Raw genomic sequence first — 24,733 nt, forward strand, 5'->3', positions numbered from 1 at the left:
ATTATGGAGCTTCGTCAACTCAGAAGCCCAGGGACCCCTCGGGTGCCTGAATGTCAACAGACAGTCTCTGCAGCATGGTCAGACTGTCCCTGCGCCGACCTGAGAAGTAGAGTGTCGGAGCAGGGGTTTGCGCGGCACGCTTCAAGTCCATGACCTTCAGTCAAACCGAGTTTCTCCCTGGCCAAGAAGCAGCATGCCCCAGCTGGGACAGACAAGTGCCCCACCTCCTCGAGCTCCCACCCCGCAAGCCATTGACACTTGGGTCCTCTCCCTCAAGCCCACCACCCTGCGGCACCTGAGCTGGGAGGGGAGAACAGCTGCGCGGCAGCCCTGGCCAGCATTGCTTCTGGGGACGTGACCGAGCCGGCAGCCATCCATGGCCCGGGGCAAGACACCAGGGGAGCCAGGGCCCCCAGATGGCTTGCCGGGGACGGTGGGAAACGTGCCTTGCGCAGTGTGATGGGTCTTCCCGAGGCTCGGGGCGACAGCACGGCATCCCAGGTGGCTGCAATCGACCCCGGTGTGTGCTGGGGAATAGGGGCATCAGCCAGCGACTGAGGATGAAGAACGGGTTCCGAATCTGTGCTCAGCCTGTGCTCGGGAGTGGGGTTCCAAAGGTCTACAGGATGCAGTCATTGGGGTGGTTCGAGGGACAGCGCTTGCTGCAGAGGCTCCTCTCGGCATCTCCTCCCTACACTGTTTGAACATGGCACGGACACACTCCCGCCACAGCCTTGCCTGCGGACATCGATGGCGACCTTGGCAGCGACATGCAGCGGAGTCTCGCTGGGAGCCGGGCTCGCCAGAACAGACCCGGCATCGCTGGCTCCCTCCCAGGCCGCCAGGAGCGTTCGCCGCGCGCCAGGGCCCTTGAGTGTCCGACTGCGACCCTGGCTGGCATTCTGGGGCGCGGCAGACTGGGGCGTCTCGGCAGTGGGACGGCGTGGGCCCTCGTCCTCTGCCTCGGTCTCGAGGTGGCTGTCGGTCAGCGCGGCATGCTCCCTGTCCCCACTGCCACGGGGATTGGGGCTGGCGTTGTCCGCTGCAGAGGGCAGCGGCGCTGGTGGGGAAGCGGCTCCTTCCCGGGGCGCTGTCACTGGTCTGGAATTCTCTGCCGGCCAGCCACAGGCCTGGCCGCCCGCTCCGCCCACACCCACGCGCTCTGCGCGCTGTGCTCCCACAGCTGTCTCTATCTCGCTGGCTTGGCTGTCCGGCAAGAGGTCGTACTTTCCAGAGTACGGCGAGGGCGGCATGCCCAGCGTGTCAGGAGAGGTTGGGGAAGCCACTGTGCTGGCCCCCGATGCAGGTCGGATGGTCTGACGCTTGGCCGCAGCGGCCTTCCCCGCCCTCGCCTGCGGTGCGTGGGAGCGGGAGGGAGGCTTAGAGCAGGGCAGCGATGCTTGGCTGCAACCTCGTGTGTACACTACGAGGAGGTTGCTGCCTGCCCGATTCCCCCCACCTCTGGGCAAGTCAAGCGGCAGTCACAGCAGGGAGGAGCACTCGTAAGGAAGGAAGAAATACCAGCACACAAGCACCTCCAGCTACTGCCACGCATCCCAACTCACCGAGGCTCGCCGCATCGCCACAGCCAGTCCATTCTTCATCCTGGGACTCTTGAAACTCTGCACGACTTCCGACCTGCTGGCCCCTCCAATGGCAGGGGTCCCAGCACACGCGACCTGGCGATCTCGGGACCGCACGGGTCCAGGTGGGGGTGCTTGCTCCGTTTCAACACCAGATTCTGTTCTGGGCACCGCCTTAACAGGAAGCTGGCGGGAAGCTTGCAGTCTCTGGGCCGTGGCAGCGGTCGCCTGCGCCTGCAGGGGTGAAGGTAATGGGGAGTGGCATTGGCAAGGCATGCCGTGCATTGTCTCATTCCAATTCCTAGTAAAACGGCTTGCGGGTCGAGTGAGGGTCACATCTTCCCCGCTGCCCGTGGGCTCCATCCCTAAGCTTCATGTATCAAGAACATCCCCCAAACACACTCCCCTCTGTCCTGAGCAGCACTCAATACCTGCTGCCTCGCGATGGCGCGAGTGAGTCTGGGCGCAGCCGGGATGTGAGGGCCCTCGCCACTCGCAGGCATGTGGAGTGTTGCACGCTCCTGCGTCCTCCTCGCAGGAATCGCAGCAGATGTACCTGGGTCTCCAGTCATGCCTGAGGTCCTGCGTGTCTGGGAACCTGCTACTGCCGATGCGCCAGTCGGGGCTGGCAGGTGTGGAAGGAGCATGGCAGCGCTGGCGATGTCGGTGTTGCTGGTGTCGACCCTGGCGGCTGGTAACTTCCCGTCTAAAGTTGATGCTGAGGGAGGGTCTGCCAAGTCGGATGGGTGCTGCCTGGGGCTACGCCGACGGACTCGGACAGACTTTGTGGAACAGGCCCCACCGTTATCTGGCAGCACAGAGGTGGCGGCCCGTGCAGTGTCAACGCCATGCTTCGACGCTGATGGGCCCCCCAATGTCACAGGCCCCTCCACTCCCGCCACGTCCTCTGGGATGATCAAGAAGGGAGGCCTGGCATCGCCTGATGGCTGTGTCTCTCCTGGCCCGCCTGTTTCCTCAGACGGCGCGCTCCTCTTGCCCTGTCTGCTCTCATCGGCTGCCGCTGCGCCGTCTTCCTCTGTGCCAGCTCCTGCCGCATCCTGTATCTGCTGACCGGGCGCTGTTGCTGCTCCTGTGGCCGTCGTGGGTAGCACCAAGAAGTCTCCGCCTGTCAATGCTTGTCTCGGCAAGGCAGGGGCCAGGGCTTGCTCGTCCTGGGGCTCTCCCGTGCTGCACCCTGCCGTCGCTCCGTCCTTTGCGGCGAGCACAGGGCTGGCTGCACCAGGGCCTGAGCCTCCCGCCTGCATCGTTGCTTGCCCAGCATGGGATGGCCCCTCCCGCAGGGAGCCGTCTGGGGTTGCCGACTCAGCAGCAGCATGGCCCCTGTCCCAGTGCATCTCGTGCAGCTGCGGGGGCGAACCCCCCGGTGCGAACGTTTGCTCAGCGCCACCATCGGCTCTGGCGTGTGCGGCCCTGAAGGCCGGGTGTGAGACAGGGTCGAGCAGCTGGGGGGTGAGGGGCTCCGATCGATGGGCGCGATGATCACCCATGCGCACCTGACAATCGCAGCAGGCGTGGTTGCTCGTCAGGGAACACATGCATGGCAGGCACCAGGCACCAGTCCTGCCTTCCAGCAGTCGACTCACCGAGCGGCATGGGCGTTGGTGAGCCAGGTGGACATGGCGGCAGGGGCCGGGCCGAGGGCCGTCGTCGCAGCTCGTGCCCTCCTGTCCTCCTCAGCCCCCATCCCCAGGGCGGTGGCGGGCCAGCCCGGGGAGGTGGGAGGGGTGGGCCCGATGGAGAACACGGGCACGAGGGCTCCTGGCAGCTGGGCCGGGGCGCTCCCCTCCGCCTCCCCGCCGGGGAATGCCAGGGGCAGCAGCAGGCCAACCCCCGCCCAGTGTCGGCGGGGAGCAGCCTGGTCACCGGACCCGGGCCTCATCTCGCTCCCCGGGACGAAGGGGTCTTCCTCGTCGGCGCGGATGCCCTGGCGGCTGCCGGGCGCCTGTGCCGCCGCCGGGGGGCTGACGATGCCCACCCTGTGTGAGAGTGATTGAAGGGGTGGGGGGTATGCAGGGATGGCTGGGGAGGGGCGGGGAGGGGGGGCTGCCGGGACTCGGAGTGATGTGCAGGGGCGCTTCCAGCCTCACCCCTCAGCCGGGCAAGGGTCATGTCGGGACAACATTCGCAGAGAGGGCAGGGGCATGCGCTCTGAGTCTCAGACATCAGCCATGGGGTGCATGGACCTACCCAGGGCTTCAAACCCCGACGGATACTCCATCACAACCACCAACACACGCACTCTTCGCCAGGGGCGTCGGATCGCCGGGGACTGCGTCTGCGCTTCTCCCCTCCGCGCCGCGCCACCTCCCCGCGAGCAGTCTCCGGCCTGGCAGACCCCGTGCTCTGGCCATGGGACGTGCCCTCCGCATGCCCGCCCTCCGGCCGCCGCCGGCCCTGCCGCGGCGGCAGCTGGGCGCCGGCCTCCCTCGGCGTGACGCTGCCGGGAGCGCTGTGCCGGGATGTACCCGCGACACCGAACCCCGCCCGCACCTGATAACTCAGTGCCCTTGTGTTATTGTGCCTGGGAGTTTGGGGGGGAGGCAGAGGGAGGCAAAAATGGACGCTGACGCGTGGGCTGGGTGCACTGTGCACACAGAGATTGTGCCCTTCCCCCTCCAGCAACCCTCACCCGACCTGAGTTTGATGTGCGCCAGGCCAGTCACGAGCGCGGTGGGGGCGCTGCTGGCCCCCTCTTGCCCGCCGCCCTTTCCTCCACCAGTGTGTGCGGTGGCCCTGCTGCCGGCCCCCCAGGTCCCGCTGTTCTCCCCAGATGCCGCGGACCGGGAGGATGACTCGGGGCGGTGCCTGATGCTCGGCAGCTTCTCGCCAGCTGGCGGCACCCTCGCCGTGGAGTCGGCCCCGCTGGGCGCCGGCGTGGGCCCGACGCCCCCTGCCTGCTTGGGCACGCCGGTGTGCACATTCGCCGCTGGTCTGGCCGATCCCTGGCGCGGGGAAACAGACTCCGAGGCAGGGTCTGGCGTCTCGCCAGACTCCTCTCCCAGCGTCGCCACCTGCTTACAGGGTGGGTGAAGAGTGCATGATGATGAGTGTTGGGTTCACACATCTGCACCTCGCACGAGGCGTCAAGAGGAGGTTTGCATGGCTGGTCTCCCTTCCCCAATGCCACCGTGAGCAGCCTGAGCTCTAGTTAATGCAAGTTGTGGCCTATTCAGCAACCAGGGTCTCACCTCTCCACCCCCACTTGGACCATCTGGGGCCTGGAAGACTAGCTCAGCGCCCTCGTCCCAGGCTTCCAGTGCCATTTTTTGAAGGTCCAGCAGGAGCTTACTTGCTGTGAGTGAGGAGAGTGGCGTGGAGGCTGATGTAGGACTGGCACACTGCATACTTTGCCCGGACCATCAGGAAGCACGGTCAAGTCTCAAGATATGCCAGAATGGGCAGTAGAGGTTCCTCAGCATTGGGGAAAACCTTTCTAGGCACTCTGAAGGACATCTCAGGTACTCCAGGCGTGCAGGCAATATCAATTCAGCACCATCTCACCAAAAATTCGATGCACAATCCCACTGTGCAGAGCCTGTGCAGCCTGGGGGAACGGAGGTAGCGTGGCGCACAACAAGCTGAGGAGGCTGTATGCCTCCTCCCACACGGGCTCGGGCATGGCATACCCTGGGCAGCTTCCTGGAAGGTGGAGAGGGAGGAAAGGTGGTTCGGCGTCCTGGATCGAGGAGGCCCGCTTGACGCCCTGCGATGTAATTTAACCTCCGGCCACTCACCGCCCCGAATGAATGCCAGCGAGAGACGGAGCGCATACTGCACCAGGACCCTGCGCACGAGGCTTGCCCTCAAGCTGGCATCCGTCGCGGCGTAGTGTAGCGCATGCAGCTGGGGCAGGGGCTCCACACTGGGCAGGAGACTGTCTGCCAGCAGCGCAGGCCTGTCCAAAGAAGATGAAGTGGGAGTTGCGACCGGTTGACAGGCCCTGCGGCAGGACCGTGAGCTTGCAGAGCCACAGCCCGCAGCCCCCGTCCTGCACTCACTCTGCCACGGTCTTCCCAGCCTCCAAGACCATGTGTGCCACGCGAGCAATCACTTCCTCTGGGTCAAAGCTGGCCTGCCCGGCCAACTCTGTTCCATACTCTGTCATCCTCCTGCAGACGGAGGATGCTGTGATGGGTGCTGGAGCGATTCTCTTCCGGTCGCTAAACCAAGCTGAACCTAGATGCTGTGGAAGCCTCGTCTGGTCACAGCTGAAATCCCATGCCTCCATAAACCTCACATCCTCCCTGCTCTTACGCACCCCTGAACATCACGAGCTGCTGAAATGGCATCTTGCTGCAACTCTATGGTGGGAGTGCAGGCATTTGAGTTGCCTGCTTCGCCTCCACAGTCATCAGCGGTAGTGCTGGCATGGTGCTTTGCCTGTGACGCCTTGCCAGCCTGTGGCAGCGTGACAGGGGTGAAAGAGTGACCAGCCTGATGCTGTGTTTGAATCATTGAGATGGAGCCAATCCAATCAGACGTAGCATAGTGTTGAGGGACATGTGCCATGTGTGGTATCTTTGTGGGACTGAGGGTGGTCAAAGAATGCCCAGCCGGTGTTGGAGCCCAACACGCTCGTGCATTTAGGCCTGTCAAGCACCCACCCAACAAACAATTAAGCATTCAAATCCCCATTTCCCACCAAACTCACCTTCAGCGCAGCTGCAGCCTTGTTCATTTGCGCCTGCAAGAGCGCGATGCGGCCCTTGCATTTCCTGGAGGGAATGGCGGGCGCCCGGGCAGTGGCCTGGCGCGCCTCACGCTGTGCCTGCTTTGCATTCCTGCGCTGCCTTCGCACCTCCTGTCTTATAGCTGTGAGGTCTGCCATGCCGCCTGCCAGACCGTCTGCATTGCCAATATACCGCGGTTTGGGCGAGTCTGTCAGAGGATCACCGAGACTATGCACAGGGTGTGCTGGGTGCTCCCTCATTACTGACCTTCAGCAAGTCCGTCGGGAGAGGAGTCAACCTCCATGCCAGAAGTATGTGTGTGAGGATTCGTCCTTCCTTCCAGCTCAGAAGGTCTTGCGGTGCGTCCCACCCAGTGTCCTCCGTCCCCAGCAGCGACTCGGAAAGCAGATACCACAGTTCCCCCCACTCTTATATCCTGAGCGAGCATGCAGCTATTCTGCAAGTCGTATGTGCATAGTTATGATGTATGTCTATAGGAGATGCGTCTCGGGCGACCTGCCATCTTCTTTCAGTAGCGCGCGATCATTTGTCGACAATGATTTCAAAGGCCGGGATTCGGACCCGCTGAATTTCGTACGGGGCTCGCGCAGGCTGGACCCCGAACACTGGCGACATCCCCTTCGACGCCCCGGCTTGCGTAGAAAAGGGCGTTTGCTGATAGAAAATGAAGGCTATAACCCAAGTGTGGGGTGTTGAAGCGAAGCTGAAGATTTTGACCCTGTCTTGACGATCCAGCACACCCGTGACAGCTGTGAACGAGATGCAGGCCTGCTAGCCCATTCCAGTGGCTGCTGCGGACCATGTGTGACTGCAAAAATTCATGTGAGTATCTGAAGAACTTCTGACCCATTCTGCATCGCATTGGGCGCAGTAGGGCAACGCCTTGACCATTCCACCCTTGTTGTTACCGCCCGGACGTGCGGGTATTGGGGATGGGCGCCCCGCGCGCACTGGGACGGGCAAAGGGCCATGCGGCACACATTCTCTAGCCATTTTTAATTTAGAGTCTGATTTCGCCCACTATAATAACCCCGGGGAAGCCAATGCCACCCTCCATCCTCACCTCAGAGCCCGTGGGCTCCCATGGCCCGGAAACCTATTCCGCTGGGTGCCCCTCCTCCGAACCCACCTCACACGCTGGACGTTGGCATCACACGGACGCACAGCGGGGCGGGGAGTACCCTACCCCAGGACCGTACGGGGTCCAGCTCCGTTCCTCCACCCCAGCCTCATGCGTCCGAGGCGATTGAGCAGGCCGGTCCAGGGCCAAGCAGCCTGCCCCCGTCTCCCGGCAATTCGTCAGACTCCCAGGAGGCCGACACCTCCACCCAGGTCCCTGTCCTGCCCGGCGAGGCGCCTCAGAAACGCCCCCGCACCGTGTTACCCCCGCCGAGGGCCGCCCTGCCAGAGCCCATCCCACCCAGCGAGCTCCTGTTTCCCGACCGCACCAGCGGCCCGGTGCACCCCCCCAACTCGGCGGGGCACTTCCAGTATGAGGTGGGGGAGAACCTGACCGCTCGCTTCAAGATCATGCGCAAGTTCGGGGAGGGCACCTTTGGCCAGGTGCTGGAGTGCTGGGACCGGCGACGTGGTGAGTATGTGGCCCTCAAGGTCATCCGCTGTGTCCAGGTGGGGAGTGGAAGGTGTTCAAGATGGGAAGGCGGGATGTGAGGGGGGGGTGGAGGTTGGTTTGCTGGCCTATCCGTGTGTGTGTGTGTTCCAGTGCATTTCCTTGCATGACCACGGACCAGCCTCCATAGAAATTTCAGGGTCCCTTTGCGAGCCAGACCTTCCTTGAGCTTCCCGGGTCGACAGCTTCACCCCCTTCCTCTCCCTCGACTGCCTGCGCAGAAGTACCGAGACGCTGCCATGGTGGAGCTCAGGGTCTTGCGCACCATCCTGGAGCACGACCCGGGCGGGCGGTGGCATTGCGTGCGCCTGCTGGACTGGTTCGACTACCGGGGCCACGTGGTAATGGTGTTTGAGCGCCTGGGTCCCTCCCTCTACGACTACCTGCGGAAGAACGACTACGCGGCCTTCCCCCTGGATCTGGTGCGTGACACCGCGCGGCAGCTGCTGGAGGCCCTGGCCTTCCTGCACTCGCTGGGCCTGGTGCACACCGACCTGAAGCCCGAGAACGTGCTGCAGCGCGGCGTGGAGGTGGTGCGCGCCTCCTGGCCATCCGGCAGCCGCCTGGCGCGGCGCCTGCCCGCCACCCACGCGCTGTGCCTGGTGGACTTTGGGTCGGCGGCCTGGGACGCCGACGCACACGCGCACGTGGTCAGCACGCGTCACTACCGCGCGCCCGAGGTGGTGCTGGGCGCGGGGTGGAGCTGGCCCGCCGACCTCTGGTCTCTGGGCTGCATGGTGGTGGAGATGCTGACGGGGGACGCGCTGTTCGCGACGCACGAGAACGCGGAGCACCTGGCCATGATGCAGGCCGCGCTGGGCACGCTGCCACGCCGCCTGGTGGAGGCTGGCCGGGCGCCGGATGTCGCGCGCCTGTTTAAGAGGTGCGGCTGCCGTCTGTTGGTGCACGAGCGGGAGGGAAGGGGGGTTCGAGGATGCCCCCTGGGTTTCCAGGGGTGGACGAAAGGTTGTATGTCGCTGACTGAGTGGTGGTTCAGGGGTTCTTGCAGGGAGACTGGTGTTGGAAGGGACTGAAGGGGCGCTGCGCGGCCGTGCCTGGGCGCCATGGGGGGCCATCTGCATCCTGTCACCCCGGCATGGAGACTCCTGAATCGGATTCCTCTGTGCTGACTGGCATTGACCCGCACCCTCGGGGCCCCCTGGTCACCACCACACCCTCGCCTCCAGCTCCAACCAACCCTGCATCCCCCGTACCCCACCGCACCCCAGCTCCGTGCTCGACTGGCCGGCGGTGGCGAGCAGCAAGAAGTCCGTCAAGGCGGTGAGCCGCACGCGGTCTCTCAGGACACTGCTGGTCAGCCGGGGGGACTCGAGCATGCAGCCCCACCTGGAGATCGTCCTTGGTGGGTGGAGGGGTGGGTGGGATGCAGCTGGGATTGCTGGAGACGATGGTTTTGCCTTGGGGACCTGGAGCCCAGCCTGCGCATGCATTCCCACTTCCCCATCGTCAGCATCAGATCACCTTCACGCAAACGCCCTGACCTGCGCCTGCGCATGCATCCCCTCTCCCACTCCCTGAAAATACAGATCTGGTGCAGAGGTTGCTGGCCTTCCAACCCGACGAGCGCGGGTCCGCGGCGTCCCTGCTCCGACACCCCTTCTTCTCGCTCCGACTCTGAGGCACATTGCCGCTCATCACCCTGACCAAGGCATGGACGCCCTGCACCGCCGACAGACACACTCCTGCCCTGAGAGAAGGCCACTTATCTCAGTCCCTGCGTGATCAGGGGAGGCAGAGGCGGCACCATCCCCGACAGGCCAGTCAGGCAGACCGGGAGGCGCTCCACCGACACTCGCGTCCCCTCCCTGACCTCCATGCGCCCCGACCAGGAACGATCGACCTGAAGCTCAGGCCGCTGCTCTGACACAGAGGCAGGGCATGACATTGTGTCCCAGGCCCATCGACCGACGGACCGACACAGACTCCTGGCGCCGAACCCCACCCCAAACCCCGATTGCGTGCTCTGCCACCTGACTGACCGACCCATTCATTGCTGCTCATTGACATGACTGCAAGCACTGTCATGCAAGTATCATTTGTCATAGTCCATGCTGTATTCATGGGAGAAGGTTGTAACTTTGCTCGGATCCAGACTGAGGCACGGGCAGGCCACTCCAGCCTTTTTCCATCCCCTGAACCAACCTTCGAATACTGGAGCTTCACAGCGCAGCAGCAACAGCAAGTCTGAGGGTGTGTGTTTGTGGTCAGGGGCGGGCATGGCACCCACTCCCTCTGTTCAAATCAATGTAAATGGCGGTGGCAGTGAATGGGCTGCCAAGTTGGGTGGGACGGGGTCGGAGCAATGAGCAAGGGGGGAAAGGGCGTCAGGGTCAGCGGCCAGAGCCCACAGCACCTCATTCCTTCTCAATGGGGTGCCAGGGGTGTGATGCCCAGGGGCGACAGCGGGGCCGGGCCCAGGCCCGAGTTGGCCCCGGCGGGCGGGAGGCCATGTGCCAAGTCCAGGGAATCCAGCCACTGCGAGGGCGATTGAGGGGGGGTGGCAGCTCGTAAATCCAGGCCCTGAGAGGTTAGAAGGTTGGACAAGCAGCATTTCCCCCCCACACCATGCGGGTCCCTGCCAGCCAGCATCCAGATTTGTCAGCAGGTGGCGTCCCACCCCAAGACCCAGCCCCTCCGCACATGAACGGCCGCCCAGAAGTCGCCGTCGGGCGCGCAGCTCGAGCTGCTGCCCGGCTGGCCCGGCATGCCGGCGCCGGAGCCCGCCCTGGAGCCGTCCTTGAGGCCCAGGGGGGACATCAGGCTGGCCGCCAGCGGCGACAGCCCCGGTGCAGGGGGGTGCGCGGCGGCGGCCGCCCCCTCCCTGCCGTCGTGTGCGGGCGGCGGCCGCACCTTCACGGGCGACAGCCGAGGCCTGTCCTCCTGCATCTGGCCAGAGACGTTGTGGTACTGCTGCTGGTCGGGCCGGTCGTGGTACTGCTGCACGCCCCCCTGCTGCTGCTGCTGGGGCTGGGCCTGGGCCTGCGAGGGCCCCGACATCTGGAGCCCCGGCTGCCCCGGCTCGTGCCCGGGCCAGGCGCCCCCGCCCTCGTGCATCTGGGGGGAGGTCCAGGCGGGGTGGCCCCACATGCTCGGGTCAAGGCCGACGGCCGCCGCAGCCGCAGCCAGGTGTGCGGTGGCAGGGTGGTCGTGAGGCAGGCCGGGCGGCGGGCCCTGCATCACCACCAAATTCCCTGCTGCGTCGCAACGGACGTAGGGCGCGTACAGGCCGGAGGTCCCCGGGTCGAATCCCATGGGCAGCATGGGCTGCGTGCCGCGTCGGGCGCGGCCGCCGGACCGGGTCTGGACGCCGGGCACCGCCAGGGAGCCGTCGGGGAGGTAGGGGCCGGTGGACGACTGGGGGACGCCGAGGTCGTAGGAGTCGGGATCCTGCAGCACGTCCTCGTACATTGTCAGCTTGAAGTTGGTGATGGCCTACCGGAGTGGAAGTGGGGAGGAGGAGGAAGGTGGGGCGGAGATGTTGCATGGGAGGGGAAGAGGGTGGGCCAGGTACATTTAAGAACATGGTGTATACCATTGGCGAATTGGGCATGTGAGAACAGGTTCTGACATCAGGGAGCACAGCTCCTCCCATAGTGCAGCATGCTAATAGTGCAGGCATGGCCATGGGCGATGCAGGCAGCCATGCCACTCATAGGATCAGTTTACATCCCCACCAACCTGCACCAGCCGATCCCACATCCCACAACCCCCCAGGTACCTTTCTGCCGCGAAACTTGACAGCTGCTCGGTCGTAGGCCCGGGCTGCCTCCTCGGCGCTCTCAAACGTGCCCAGGTACAGGTACTTGGAGCCGTCCACCCGGCCAATGCGGGCCTCCCACTTGCCGTGCTGGTGGTGCTTCGTGACGCCTCGGTACTGGGATGCACCCCTGCAGAGGCGTGGCGGTTTTGCGCAATGAGGCGGTGGCTTGTCATCTCCACACGACAGCACTCTTGGCCTTGGATTCTGATTCCATTGCCGTGGACATGCAGTCCCCTCTGCATAATGGTCCGGGCCTGACTGCAAAGCATCTGACAAGGGCATCGAGCATCCCAAACCATCCGCATACACTCCGGAGGAGGTCTCACCCCACAACTATCCATGCAGGCAGAGCGCTCACCTGGCAAACCCAACCGAGCCCCTTCGCAGCCGGGAGACCACCTCGTCGGAGGTCAGTTCCTCCATCTCGGCCAGGCTCTCCGTATAGTCCTCTACTGGGAACTGTTGTTTAGGAATGGGGGCCCGGGAGTCATGTCATTGCGACAGGGAATGGATTCAGGTGGTGTCTTCTGCACTGCATCAGATCAGCACCCATGTATTCATCAATTATTGCAAGAACACCCCTCCTGCACCTCTTCGCAACAGCGAATCGTACATTGATGGCAGCTGCAGCTCCCAGGAAGGCCAGGGCAGCCAGGTCGTATGCTCGCGCGGCCTCCTCCTCCGACGTGTACCCTCCCAGGTACACCTGGCGCCCACGCGTGCGGCCGCCCTTGCCCTGTGGACTCAGTCGGCATGGATGAGGAGGTTGTATGATGCCCATCATTGGCGGATGACTTGGTGTGCGTATGCAGCGGACCCTGGCCTCTGGATGTGCTGTTTCTCTGCAGTGTTCCCATCCTTCCCTCGCTCCCGCCCTATTCAACACCCACACCCACCGCACCTTGGTCTCCCGCTTGTGTGAGGCGTCCCAGAAGTGGGCCTCGTACCGTCCGGTGAGCCGGTGCTTGGTCACCCCCCGGAACAGGGAGGTGAACACCCCGTTCTCCCCTGTGGGCACGGCCTTGGTGCTCTTGGTCGGGCAGTGCGGCCGGCGCCGTGGCCCCATGGCGGCCGCGGTGAGCGCCGTCGGCCGCGCCGCGTCGGGCACGGCGCGCGCCGGTCCCGACGGCCGCGGCGTGCCCTCGCCCCCCGCCCGGGCCAGGCGGGAGAGGCCGGCGCCGGCGCCAGCGTGCGCCGGCGCGTACCCGCCCGCCCCCGCCTCGGGCGAGGACGTGCTGCGCGGGGTGTCTGGCGAGTCGTGCGCGCTGGGCACGCTGCGCAGGAGGGAGCTGAGGCCCGAGTCGTGGCGGTGCAGGACGTCCACGGGGGACAGGTCCTGCCCGAACTCGTCCTCCGAGCCCTGCTTTCCAGCCAGGCTGGCAGGGGAGCCTCCCTGGAGCACGGGGACAAAGCCCTGGGGCAGCGAGCCGGGGGCCGGCCGGTAGCTGGGCGCGTACTCCGTGCGCTGGGACTTGTAGGCCGCGGGGCCTGTCACCCCGGCCGGGCTGTCTGGCCTGGCAGATGCAGCCCCCTCTGCCGCTGGCATTTCTGAGGGTACAGAGGTGGGGAGTGTGTGTGGGCGGGGGCCGATGAGCTTGGCAAGGGACGAATGCTGCTCAATAGGGGAATCATGGGTCCACTCCCAGAAAAGGTCCAGGGGTACACCGGAGCACCTGGCCTTCCTGCCACGCTTGGTGAATCCCATGCATGCTGCCCCATTCCATGGTAGGGCCTGATTTTCCCACCGCATGATCCCCACTCCCAGCATACAGGTACATACACACACACACACACACACAAACTCACCCCAGGACCGTTTCCTGCCAATTCGACTCGGCACATTGCGGGGATCCTCCCCCCGTCCGCCGCCGGCCTCGGCATGCGGCGACTCCACGTCCAGGAGCGCCCTCCACCGCGGGCTGCTGAATAGGAGGCTGTCCAGCCTCGCGAGCGCGGGGAGCTGTGGCAGGGAGTCCAGGAGCGGGCCCAGGTCTGCAGACAGGAGGCTCATGCCTCGCTGGCCCTGCCCTTCCTCCTGCCGCGGCTCCAGCAGGCCCCCAGGACGAGGGGTGGTGAAGGATGCTCTGCGAACGCATGTGCAGGGAGTCAGGCTCGCTCTCAAGGCCGGGGTTCAGTTCTGGGGTGGTGAATGGGGACATTCCCCATGCTCGGAGTGTGCATGATGGGGGACACTTGCCGTGTATGATTCTTACCGATAATCCGCCGACGAGCCAGTCATTTAAAATCAGTCAATGGGTAAGCTGGAGGGATTCCAGGAGGGACCAGCGCGTCCTCGCAGGCTTCGCTCCCCAGGGGCCGTGACGACCTTGAGATCCGGGCCTGCAACCGTTCTGCGAGCTGACTGCCCAGGGGACCTTGAGGCGCCGAGTCTGCTCAAAAAATAACCTGGTGTGCCATTATAAGCTCGTTCGATGCTTTGCAATGCGAAGAGGGTACCCCTGATTCAAGTTTTCGGGAGCAGCCCTTGGGCCTCGGGCTCCTCGAGGGGGGGTGGAGCCCAACAATGTGACGACTCAATCTGGGATCAAGTCAGAGTCCACAGGCTGTCATGCATACCCGCTGCAATTGATTCGAGCAGGGATGTCGACAAGTGGGTGTGCGCGAGGTGGTTGAGTGAGGGGTGGTCTCAAGGCGCATGGGGGAGCTCATGGCGCCCGGAACTCGTCTGTCGGCAACTGTCGAAAGCAAGGGACCCGGATCCGGACTCGAAAACTCCACTGCAAGCAGGTGATCAAGCCAGCTGTATACGGTAGAGAGAAGGGAAACACAATACAGTTTGCATATGGTATACAAAAATGATGTCCTTGGTTGCAATGGTCGAGTTACGCATGTAGGGTATACAGTCTCTGCTGCTCAGGGACCTTTCCCACAAGTGCATGAGCAGGGACAAAGCTCTCCCTACCCCCAGGTGTGCAGACGCAGCACCGACCTGCCCTTGGCAAAGTTTAGACCTGCCTCCCGTCCAGGCTCTGTGATTGCTGACACACCATGTCATTGTGCAGATACATTCTCTAGCAGAACGGAGGCCTTCAAAGGAAACAAAAAGATTATGGTGGACGGCCCCAGGGACTCCAGGGCTGGAGCTGGCAGATACCTGCGCCTGAGCACCCGTGCATCATCAGGGGACGCCCAGATCGAATGAAGAAGGACACACCCCTACTCCGCCAGCTCGTCGGCGCGGGCAGAGGCAGCGGTGACCGCGTTCATGAACGCCGCCCGGATGCCAGCCTTCTCCAGCTCGTGCACACCAGCGATGGTCGTGCCTGCGTCAAACGCGCGGCGTGGCAGGCGGTGCTGGATCTGGTGCATGCAACTGGCTCAGGGTGGTGCTGGTGCACTCGGCCATCTCCCTGGTGCCGTAAATCCAAGGAGCCCTGTCTGATCCGCCATGCCTTCCCCTCCACAGCGCAGCCACGGGCCGCCCAGGGGGAGGCAGCAGCCCTGCAGGCGACCACCTTCACCTTTGGGACCCCCGGGCCCTGCCCGACCCGCTGGCCGCCTCGGCACCCTCGCCATGCGAACCCGCCCACCCACCTGCCGGCGAGGTGACCATGTCCTTGAGCGCGCCCGGGTGCTTCCCGGTTTCCAGCACCAGCTTGGCCGACCCCAGCACGGTCTGGGCGGCCAGGGCCTGCGCCACATCGCGTGGCAGGCCCGCCCGCACCCCGCCGTCGGACAGAGCCTCGATGACCAGGAAGATGTAGGCCGGGCCCGACCCGCTCAGCCCCGTCACCGCGCTGAGCAGCTTCTCGTCCACCCGGAAGATGCGGCCCACAGACTCGAACAGGCGCTGGAGGAGGTCGGCGTCGGCGCTGCCCGCGCCGTGGCCCAGGCACATGGCGGCCGCGGTCTCGCCCACCAGGCAGGGCGTGTTGGGCATCACCCGGATGATCTTGGCCTTGGGGCCGGCAGCCTCCTGCCAGGGATTTTGAGCGGGGGAAGGGGTCAACATGGGAAGGAGGGGCCAGCTCAGGCTCGAGATCACGGGGAGCTGGGGCCGGGCGCAGGGTGCGATGGCGCAGCCGGGATCAGCTGCCCAGATCCAACTCCCCTGTCCTCACCGTGAGGACAGCCAGGGTGACCCCGGCGGCGATGGAGACGATGAGGTGCTTCTCGGTAAGCTTGGGGCTGATCTCGCGCAGAACCACCGGCACGTACTGGGGCTTGACGGCGATGAAGATGACCTCCGCGGCCTCGGCCACCTGGGCGCACGTGGAGCAGAGGTGGGTTGTTGCTCTACCCGGCAGATCTCCACGCATGCATATGCGAGCGCCGCTGTGCAGGACCGGCTGCATGGTGGCGTGCTGGGCACCTTCGAACGCACAAGTGACGTACAAATCATAACCCACTGCGGGACTGCCCACGGCTTGGCCGTCATGCACTCCGTCCCACCGCGATGTTGCCGTCAACGGGAACGGTGCCGAAGGAGCGGAAGACCTCCTTGCGAGCCTCCACGGGGTCCGTGCAGAAGACATGCTCGGCTTCCACCATGTTCTGGTTGATGAAGCCACGCGCCAGGGCTTCGGCCATCTGGCCCGCGCCGATGAAGCCGATCTTTGTCTCGGTCGGCATGGCGGTGATGCGCTCAAGGGTCGGACAAGAGTACTCACGGGCACTGAGATACCAGGACTCAAGAGGTAAATTGTTTTTGCAGTTAGATGTGATGCAGAAACGGACTGTAGTACTCTGCGAAACGAGGTCCACTGAGATTAGAAATTTGGGGGGATCAATTGGCAAGTTCGTGCTAGGGTCGAAGCCACGTGACAAGTGCGAATCGATGGCCAACGCAGGATTTCCTCCTTCTGGTCCATCTGCGTGGTAAAAGTACGGATGGAGTCCCTGCGAGAGCAGACTGTGCCGTCAGCTTCCCAGGCACAGTGTTCCCCACAGCCACCACTCGGAACTAGGCCAGGGCCTCCGGAGCGTATTTCTGATCAATGCCTGTCAGTCAGTTGCAATTGCGATCTGTCCATGAAACAACATATGGCCATGTTGACCTGCATGTCGTGCGATCGTAGGTGAAGCCCAGCCTCTCTGCCGGCAGGCAGACAGCCCCACTCTCGACACACTGGCGACAGCGTCGGCGTCCACGGTATGCCCATCCTGTGGACATGCCCACTCAGACCCTGCATCCTGGGAGGACTTTGGCGCCTGCAATGCGTGCGGCCATGTACTCTCGGGCTCCGACTCTGCCCTGTTGGCGGAGCTCACATGGTGTCCGAGGGGGCATGGACCGCTGGGCCAGCACCTACGGCCGGGCGAGGACGGCACCACCGCCGCGCACATAGTCCCGCCCCAGCATCGTGTCCTCAGCAGTACACCGGGCCAGGCTGCCCAGAGGACGCAGGTATTGCCCTTCTTGGGTGCATGCTGGGGAATAGTGCGTAGGCACCCTGACTTGATGTGCAGCCACATCACATCGAGCCATCCTGCAGAGCGTCCTGTATCCATCCCATGCATGTGGTGTTGCCCCTCTTCCCCACCTGCAACCCAGGCTAAAGTCAGGAAGCGGCTGGCCCAGCTCGCCCCTCTGCTGAACCTCCCATCCGCCGTGACCATCACCGCCGAGGGACTGGCGGCGCGTGCTGCCAAGCTCCACATCCGCGGTCTGACCTCGGGCGCCGGGCTGGCAGCCCTGGTGTACGCTGCCTGCCGCCTGGAGGCTCAGCCGGTCTCCATCGCCACCGTCGCCGGCGCAGCCGGCTCCGACTCCACCCGGGTGGGCCACTCGTTCTTGGCGCTCTCCAGGGTGAGGCGCCTAGGGATGGGGGGGCCGGAAGACCCCCTCATGCTGCACTGTGCCGAGTGAGAGTCATCGGCCAATGTATGAAGCCTGGTATGCGGCCATTTCACCCGGTCCTCGCCATGATCCACCCCACACACACCAAGCCTGCGCTCCATGCGCAGGCCCTGGAGCTGCAGCCCCCGCCCATCAGCCCCACGAGTCTGACCCTCACAGCTCTGGACCGGCTGGCTGCGGCACGCAGGGGGGACGCTGGGCGCCCGCTGCCCGCCGACACGCTGGGCACGCTGCGCAGGGACGTCACCCGCCTCCTGCCCTGGCTGGACGCGCAGGTGCCGACCGGCTGCCGCCCCGGCCTGGAGGCCGGCGTGGCCCTGTTCCTGGCGGCCTCCATGGCCCAGCTGGATGTGCGCGTGGATGAGGTGGCCAGCGCGGCCGGCGTGGGCGTAGGCCCCCTGCTGAAGCGGCTGGGCGTCGTGCAGGGCCACGTGCACCTGCTGGCGCAGCGCATGCTGCCCTACGCCTCCAGCGTCGCGCCCGCCAGGGTCGCGTCGCACCTGCGCACCCTCATGCGCCTCACCACCGCGATGGAGAGCGCGGGGGGCGAGGGTCAGGCCGCCTGACATTGGTGGGGAAGGGTCGTTATGTCTTCTGCCCAGCCGCGATCCACTCGCGATTCAATGGCAACACTCGAGTACGAGTGATGCTGAAAAGTTCTAGACAAGGAGATGTCGGCTCATACGGATGCTGAAGAGAGGTCCTCCATGAGATGCAAAGCAAGACCCCACAGCAGTACCATCCTGTCTCTGATCTCAGGCACTCGATCGGGTTGCAACACTCCTCGATTACCGCTCCACGCGCTGCACACCAATCACACCCGCAATATGGCTGCAATGGAGGGCGTGGAGACGGCGGGGCCGCAGGCCCCGCCCGAGGCACCTGGGCGAGAGCCACTGTCCGTGCCCATCCTTGAAACGGTGCGCAATGCGCAGAGCACCCACGGCCTCAAGCACCAGGAGTTCAGTCGTTACAGGTAAGCTATGCATCAATGTGCTGTAATGCCGGGATGGCCTGATCGAATTGCTGCGGACAGGGGCTCACGCGCGTGGTCATCACCAAGCCACGTTTGAGAATGATCTTCATCGCAGGCAGTACTGCTCCCGCCGCCTGCGCCGGATATACAAGGGTGTCAGGTTCCTGCATGGGCGCGGCAGGTTCCAGAAGAAGGCCCTGGAGCCGGCCACCGTCAAGGATGCACGGTCCGTGAAAATCCCTGTGGCCTGATGTGCTTGGCATGGGAGTGATGCCATGGCAGTTGCACTCCTCACCTCCTGCAGTAGCTCAACACAGCCTCGATGCATTGCTGCAGCCACTAACATACCTGGGAAAGGGCATTCCTTGCTCTGCAGGTGACACCCTACTGCGTTTCAGTCCCCGTCCCCGATAGCATGCAGCCTCGATCCAACATACCCTCCTACCCCACTCATCCCCTCGTCTCCTTCCCCTCCTTGGTCGCACAGCCACGTCATGATCCCCCTGGTGGCCTCCGAGCGTGCCTGGGCCCACGCCATGGACCTGAAGAACGAGGCCGAATCGTCCCCGGCGCCCGGGCCCATGCGCTCGCACCTCCATCGTCGCCTGGCCAAGGCTGCCGCACACGCCGCCGCGCTGTGCACGCTGGCCTCCGCCCGCTGCGACTCGCGCACCTCGCTGGAGGCCCAGGCCTACGCCCTGCTCATGGCCGGCACCCTGGCCCAGGAGCGCGGCCGCGACTGGGCGGAGGCGGGGGCCGTGCTGGCGCGCTGCCGGGCGCTGCTCGCCGGCCTCGCGGCGGCGGGGACCTTTGACCAGCAGGCCGTATGCCGCTACTTCCTGGACCAGGTGGAGCCGGCCATACGGTACTGCCAGTACCAGGCTGCGCGCGAGGGCAGCGGCGCCCATGCTGCCGCCGCGGCGGGGGCCGGGGATGATGCCGCGGCGGAGCAGCTGGCCAGCCAGCTGGCAGCCCTGCAGGCCACGCCGGGTGGCGGCGACAGTGTGGCAGCGGCTCATGGAGGTGCAGCCGCCCCCGCCGCCGACTTCGAGTGGAGGGGCGCAAAGTTCCCGGTGCCCGATGCCAGGACGCGAACGGCCCTCCAAGCGGCCCAGGTGCGATGATGTGTGGTCACTTTTGAGCGAGAATGAAGACTGAGGGTGGGGTTGGCGATGAGTTGCCCAGTCTGGTGGGGGCACTCCAGTGGTGTGGGCAAGTGTGCGTCCTGCCCGGCGGCCCATCCAGGCGCAAATGGGGTCGCTGACCTTCACATGACCATGCCCGCCTCTCACAGGAGCGGGAGAGGGAGCTGGTCGCCGGCCAGGCGGACGCCGGCAGCCTGGAGAAGAGGGTGGCCCTGTCCGACCGCGTCGCCGCCGCTTATGGCGACGCGCTGTCCGGGGTCGAGGCCGCGCTGGCCCTGGGCCAGTCCGGGTCGGTCGAGGAGCTGCGGGCGCTGGAGCGGGCGGTGCGGGGCCGGGTGCTGGACCTGACGCTGCGGCGGTATTCGCTGGTACTGCAGGCCGCCGACGCCGGCCGCGCGCGGGCGCAGCGCCGGCGGCTGGCCGGGGGCCGCGCCGAGCGCGGCCGCGAGGCGGGGGCCGAGGCGCGGCCCGAGGACGCGGTGCGCGCTCTGGACGCGCTGCTGGCGGCCGCGCAGCAGCTGCACGACCTGGCGGCGGAGCTGGGCGGGAGCGTGGGCGAGACCATCATGGACGACGCCGCTGCGATGGTGAGAGGTGGTGTGTTGGGGGGGGGTTGTCTGGTTTGCAAACGTGGAATTGACGAAGGCGGGGAAGCGGTGGGGGGGAGTGCAAGGATGGGGGGCCACAGGGCTCCTGGGCCAGATTTGTGGTCCTCGAATGGCTTGCAGTGTGACTGGCGGGTTTGACCAATGGTGGTGCTGCACTCTTTTGCCTCACTCCGTACTCACCCCTTCTACCTGCAGACGGCGGGCTTCCAGGCGCAGAGGTCTGCGGCGGTGGCACACATCTTGCTGGCCGCCAGGAGCTGGAGGGAGGCCGCCTCCCTCTTTGCACGCGCAGGAGAGCTGGCGGGTCATGCTGTCGAAAGACACCAGGTGTGCTGGGGTGTGTGAGAAGTAGTATAGAAATGCTCCTGCAGGGCTTGCACATCACAGCAACTAGCCCAAAGACAGGTCTAGCCTAAACGTCACCCCCCCACACCCCAAAACACGTCAATGGCCGCCAGGAGTGCGAGCGGGTGGATGAGGAGGCAGTGCGGGGCCTCGTCTCTCTGCAGTCCTCCACGGCCGCCTTCAGGGCCGTGGCTGCCGCGGAGGCTGCCGCCGAGGCCGCAGCCCTCGGCGACAGAGCCGCCTCTGATGTGGAAGCGCTGGCCCTGGATCCCAATGCCCCAACTGAGTCAGCAGCGGGGCATGCGTACCTGTGCGACGACTGGGACGCTCCCCAGGCATTCGTGGGCGAGGGCAAGAGCACCGCTCGCATCGCACGGTAGGCCCGGGTGTTGTGCGAGACGCTGAGGGAGGTTCTCTGTGCTTTGATGCACTGTATGAGGAGGTACATGCACTCCCGAATGAGCAATGCTGGTGTCCTGATAAGGTAGTATCGATGCGCCTTTCCCCCCTCGTTTGCCCGCAGGATCCCGCCGCGGCTGGAGCCCATCCCCGTGCGGCCGATCGTGCTCGACGCCGCTCTGAACTACATCACCATGCCCTCCCTGGCGCACAGGGTGGCAAAGAAAGCGGGCACGGGCGTGGTGTCCCGGCTCTTCGGCTGGGGGGAGCGATGAGTGTGAGGGGGGGCCATGTCGGCATCGGGCATGGCAGCGCCTGTACAGCCCTGCCACCTGCTCGTTGTTGTGTAATCAGACAGGACCAAGTCTCCCAGGGATGAGTGCTCTCTCAGTGGATGATGAGGACTGACAGCTTGGGACGCGCAGCGGCCATGGAAAAGGGTGACCAAGCTGCCCCTCATGTGCTTCACTGTTTATCTCTTGCCCCACCCCCACAAGCGTCTGGGGACAGTCTCGCCTGTCTGTGTCATGATCATGTTTGCTCCAATGGGACCAATGCATCCCCCACACACAGAGCAATGCAGGGCGGCCGTGATCGCACGTGCCGTCCTCGCATGGGCACTCTGTCTCCGCGCCGCTCCTCAGGCATAGAGGTCGTCGTCGTCCACGGCCCCAGCGGAGGCCAGGGCGGCATCGCCTGCCGCGGCGCTGCCGCCGGTCCCTGCCTCGGTCCCCGGGGCGTCGGGGAACCTGAAGTCGGACCCAAACCCGCGCGACTGCTGCAGGGTCTGCGCAAAGGCCTGGTACTTGCGGATGTCCCCGTCCGACACCGAGCGCCGCGCGTACTTCATGGCCTCCTCGAAGTGCGCCCTGGAGGTTGTGGAGGGGGCGGGTGGGAGGGGTGGGCCGTCCGGAAACACGGGCCCGAAGGACGTGCCACCCTATCTGCCACAGCGCATGGTATTCCTGAAAGTCCAGGACCCACAAAAACAATGCAGGCCACATTCCACACACTGCGCCACACTCCCGAGCCAGTGCGCGACCCAGAGCCACACCCAGCACTTCCCGCCCACACACACCTGGTGAGGGCAGGGACCGGGTCCGGCATGTCCTCGTCCATCAGCTCGCCGGCGGCCTCGCTGGCGCCATGCTCCGCCTCGCGGCGGATGTCCTGCTCGATGCTTTCGCGGATGGCATACTTGCACGCCCTCTGGCAGATCTCCGTGATGTCTGCCCCCGAGAAACCATTGGTCACCTGGCGAGTGAGAGGAGGGGGGGGGGTGGAGGGGTCCTCTGGATCCAAGGCACTTCTAGGGGGCTGCTCAAAGGGACGCCAGAGCAACACCTCCGCAGGCTCGGCAGACAGTGCGCTGTGCACGGTGAGAGTCTCGGGTTCCCTGGTCGCTGCAGGAGCCCCCACACCACTCAGCAGTCTCCACATTCCATCCTCCTGGGCCTCAATCTCCCTGCCAAGCCCAGAGTGCGGGCTCACCTCCCACCCTCCCACCACTCTACACCTCCCTCTGCCTCACCCCTAAGCCCCCCCCCCAAAAAACCCTGATGTCTGAGCACCAGCCCCTCCTTCCTGCCCAAACACCACCACCCCGCACAACACCCACCTTGGACAGGAGGTCCAGGTCGACGTCGGGCGCCACGGGGCTCTTGCGCAGGCAGGCCTTGAAGATCTGGCGGCGCGACGCGTCGTCCGGCAGCGGGATGTAGATGAGCTGGTCCAGGCGCCCCGGGCGCAGCAGCGCCGGGTCGATGATGTCCGGGCGGTTGGTGGCCCCGATGATGAACACCGTCTTCTTGCTGTTCATACCGTCCATCTCCGTCAGCAGCTGGTTGAGCACGCGGTCCCCCGCGCCGCCGGCGTCGCCCACCGACCCGCCGCGCTGCACCGCGATGGAGTCCAGCTCGTCAAAGAAGAGGACGCAGGGCGCGGACTGGCGCGCCTTGTCGAAGATCTCGCGCACGTTGGCCTCCGACTCGCCAAACCACATGGTGAGCAGCTCGGGGCCCTTGATGGAGATGAAGTTGGCCTGGCACTCGTTGGCGATGGCCTTGGCCAACAGCGTCTTACCGCAGCCTGCAAAGGGGGGGGGCGGGGGCCCCGTCCGGATCATGTCCTGCTCCAGAAGCTCATAGAAGCGCTTGTCATCCAGGCGCTCGCCATTCAGAAATGTGCCGTTGGTGGACCCCAGGTCCATGAGATAGGGGCGCACCGCAGCCACCATCATGCCATCAGCGCCCTCCTTCTCCGTTCGCCTGGTAATCGTGGTCATGGAGGCTTTGTAAGGAATTATGTTGAGGATCGCGACATGCCACCCGTCAAGAAGCGGAGTCCATCCACTGGAATTCACCCTCCTTTCTCCCGCTCATGTATCTGGCTTGGAAATGATTCAAGAGCAGCCCTTACATCGGCCCTGGATCCACACGGTGCACCATGCAGCAAAAACCTATCCCTTCACCTGTACTGCAGCACACAGTGCTGCTTGGAGCAGGAAGGGTGGTCCGTGGGAATGTCGACCACCGTCCTGTCACGTCCAAAGAGGTAGCTGCTCTGCCTGAACGCAGGGTGATGAGAAACACCATGTTGATCGTGTTCTGGCTCAGGCTGTGCCAAGTCAAATCTGAAAGTTTGAAGCTATTGGGGACACTCCTGGTCCAAAGACTGCCTTGGCAGCTTCCACTCATGCCAGCCCTCCCTGGGCACAGCTCACGATGCCGCCCCAGCCGGACAGCCACCAGCAGCATGCGATGCAACCACACCTGTGAAGAAAGAGGGGCTTCCCATGTGGCTCCCCGCTCTTGAAGGTGTATAGCCTCCACTGTTGTGTGGGCATCGAGGCCTCGGGTGGCTCCTGATAGAGTAGTACCACACCGCTGTGGAGTTGGTCATGGGTGGAAGGGAATCAGGGATGCGCCCAACGGGGTGCAAGGCGGAGCAATGCCCAATCACTGCCAACATGGCGCAATGCAGCAACTCAGCGGGATCCGCCCTGCCACATAGACACTCCTAGAAAGGCATGCCCCCGCACTTGACAGTGTTGGTCTCGGCTGCCAGTGCTCCCGACAAACCGAAATCCGGCTTCACTTCCTTGTCTGGCAGCTCCTCCTGCCAGAGTGCAGAATGTGGTGTCAAGTGGCCTGGCATCTAATCACTGGGGGATGCACCGGGTAAGCACTGGGCTGCTGCAGAGGGCGGTGCCATCAGCACGGATTTTGTAGATCCAGCTCTACTCGTCTCAAGGTTGCAAGAATGTGGCAAATATCAGGGTGAAACTCACTGCATTCGTGAGACCCAAAGCCACCTCGGAACTTTCGCTCTGTAGCATACCTGAATCTCCCCTGGCCTGCCCCAGGACATGCCATTCCCGTCGCCCTCACCGCCCTCCCGCCGCCCACGGCCTCTGGCACCCCCCGGCGGCGCGCTGTGACACTCAAGGATATCGATCATGGGAGGACAGGCAGATGCCCTGCTCCTTTCTAGAGCCAGACCAAGCCATGGGAAGTATTGTTGCTCTCGCTACAGTCGACCAGCCAGCGCATGCATCCAGAGGCACCCGCCAGAATCACAGGGAGGCATGCCGCTTTCTCCAGCACCACCCCGTGGCAATCTCCCCTTTTGTCGAAGTCGCATGCACATCAGCCCGCATACCCCAGGCGGCCACCCTCCACCTTCTCCCCTCTCCCACCTTCCTTTCCCACCTCCCAATCGCGCCCCCCCCGCC

General features: G+C 64.6%; 8 protein-coding genes across 8 annotated transcripts in view; 3 read left to right on the forward strand and 5 right to left on the reverse strand.

Moving 5' to 3' along the window:
- Positions 1-586: 586 nt before the first annotated feature.
- F751_4327 (hypothetical protein) lies at positions 587-901 on the reverse strand (the record flags this gene model as incomplete). Its single annotated transcript, XM_011403599.1, has 2 exons — positions 587-591; positions 739-901. 2 exons carry the CDS (start codon positions 899-901, stop codon positions 587-589), a joined length of 168 nt encoding a protein of 55 aa, XP_011401901.1.
- Positions 902-3,183: 2,282 nt separating this feature from the next.
- F751_4328 (hypothetical protein) lies at positions 3,184-5,709 on the reverse strand (the record flags this gene model as incomplete). The annotated part of the gene is made up of 5 exons (XM_011403600.1): positions 3,184-3,580; positions 4,239-4,615; positions 4,793-4,896; positions 5,339-5,499; positions 5,603-5,709. 5 exons carry the CDS (start codon positions 5,707-5,709, stop codon positions 3,184-3,186), a joined length of 1,146 nt encoding a protein of 381 aa, XP_011401902.1.
- A 1,669-nt stretch (positions 5,710-7,378) lies between these two features.
- F751_4329 (Serine/threonine-protein kinase AFC2) lies at positions 7,379-9,564 on the forward strand (the record flags this gene model as incomplete). Its single annotated transcript, XM_011403601.1, has 4 exons — positions 7,379-7,924; positions 8,147-8,808; positions 9,155-9,288; positions 9,473-9,564. 4 exons carry the CDS (start codon positions 7,379-7,381, stop codon positions 9,562-9,564), a joined length of 1,434 nt encoding a protein of 477 aa, XP_011401903.1.
- A 746-nt stretch (positions 9,565-10,310) lies between these two features.
- Positions 10,311-13,717, reverse strand: F751_4330 (AP2-like ethylene-responsive transcription factor BBM2; the record flags this gene model as incomplete). The annotated part of the gene is made up of 7 exons (XM_011403602.1): positions 10,311-10,421; positions 10,587-11,378; positions 11,665-11,833; positions 12,065-12,165; positions 12,320-12,442; positions 12,608-13,254; positions 13,513-13,717. 7 exons carry the CDS (start codon positions 13,715-13,717, stop codon positions 10,311-10,313), a joined length of 2,148 nt encoding a protein of 715 aa, XP_011401904.1.
- Positions 13,718-14,883: 1,166 nt separating this feature from the next.
- On the reverse strand, positions 14,884-16,299 carry F751_4331 (Pyrroline-5-carboxylate reductase; the record flags this gene model as incomplete). Its single annotated transcript, XM_011403603.1, has 4 exons — positions 14,884-14,990; positions 15,262-15,643; positions 15,789-15,929; positions 16,120-16,299. The coding sequence occupies 4 exons, from the start codon at positions 16,297-16,299 to the stop codon at positions 14,884-14,886; spliced, it is 810 nt and encodes a 269-aa protein (XP_011401905.1).
- Positions 16,300-17,185: 886 nt separating this feature from the next.
- F751_4332 (hypothetical protein) lies at positions 17,186-18,093 on the forward strand (the record flags this gene model as incomplete). The annotated part of the gene is made up of 2 exons (XM_011403604.1): positions 17,186-17,476; positions 17,635-18,093. 2 exons carry the CDS (start codon positions 17,186-17,188, stop codon positions 18,091-18,093), a joined length of 750 nt encoding a protein of 249 aa, XP_011401906.1.
- Positions 18,094-18,363: 270 nt separating this feature from the next.
- On the forward strand, positions 18,364-21,275 carry F751_4333 (Signal recognition particle subunit SRP68; the record flags this gene model as incomplete). Its single annotated transcript, XM_011403605.1, has 8 exons — positions 18,364-18,503; positions 18,619-18,729; positions 18,991-19,618; positions 19,798-20,016; positions 20,164-20,235; positions 20,452-20,583; positions 20,715-20,977; positions 21,125-21,275. 8 exons carry the CDS (start codon positions 18,364-18,366, stop codon positions 21,273-21,275), a joined length of 1,716 nt encoding a protein of 571 aa, XP_011401907.1.
- Positions 21,276-21,640: 365 nt separating this feature from the next.
- The window catches only part of F751_4334 (Cell division control protein 48-like protein E), a gene marked incomplete at both ends in the record, with an annotated part of 6,780 nt that continues 3,687 nt past the window's right edge, over positions 21,641-24,733 (reverse strand). The window contains 5 exons of the mRNA XM_011403606.1: positions 21,641-21,869; positions 22,079-22,254; positions 22,619-23,267; positions 23,772-23,885; positions 24,041-24,149. Of these exons, the coding sequence (XP_011401908.1) occupies positions 21,641-21,869; positions 22,079-22,254; positions 22,619-23,267; positions 23,772-23,885; positions 24,041-24,149 (1,277 nt within the window). The remainder of the gene's footprint in view (positions 21,870-22,078; positions 22,255-22,618; positions 23,268-23,771; positions 23,886-24,040; positions 24,150-24,733) is intronic.

This window comes from Auxenochlorella protothecoides (genome assembly GCF_000733215.1).
Source record: "Auxenochlorella protothecoides strain 0710 unplaced genomic scaffold scaffold50, whole genome shotgun sequence".
Lineage (NCBI taxonomy): Eukaryota > Viridiplantae > Chlorophyta > Trebouxiophyceae > Chlorellales > Chlorellaceae > Auxenochlorella > Auxenochlorella protothecoides.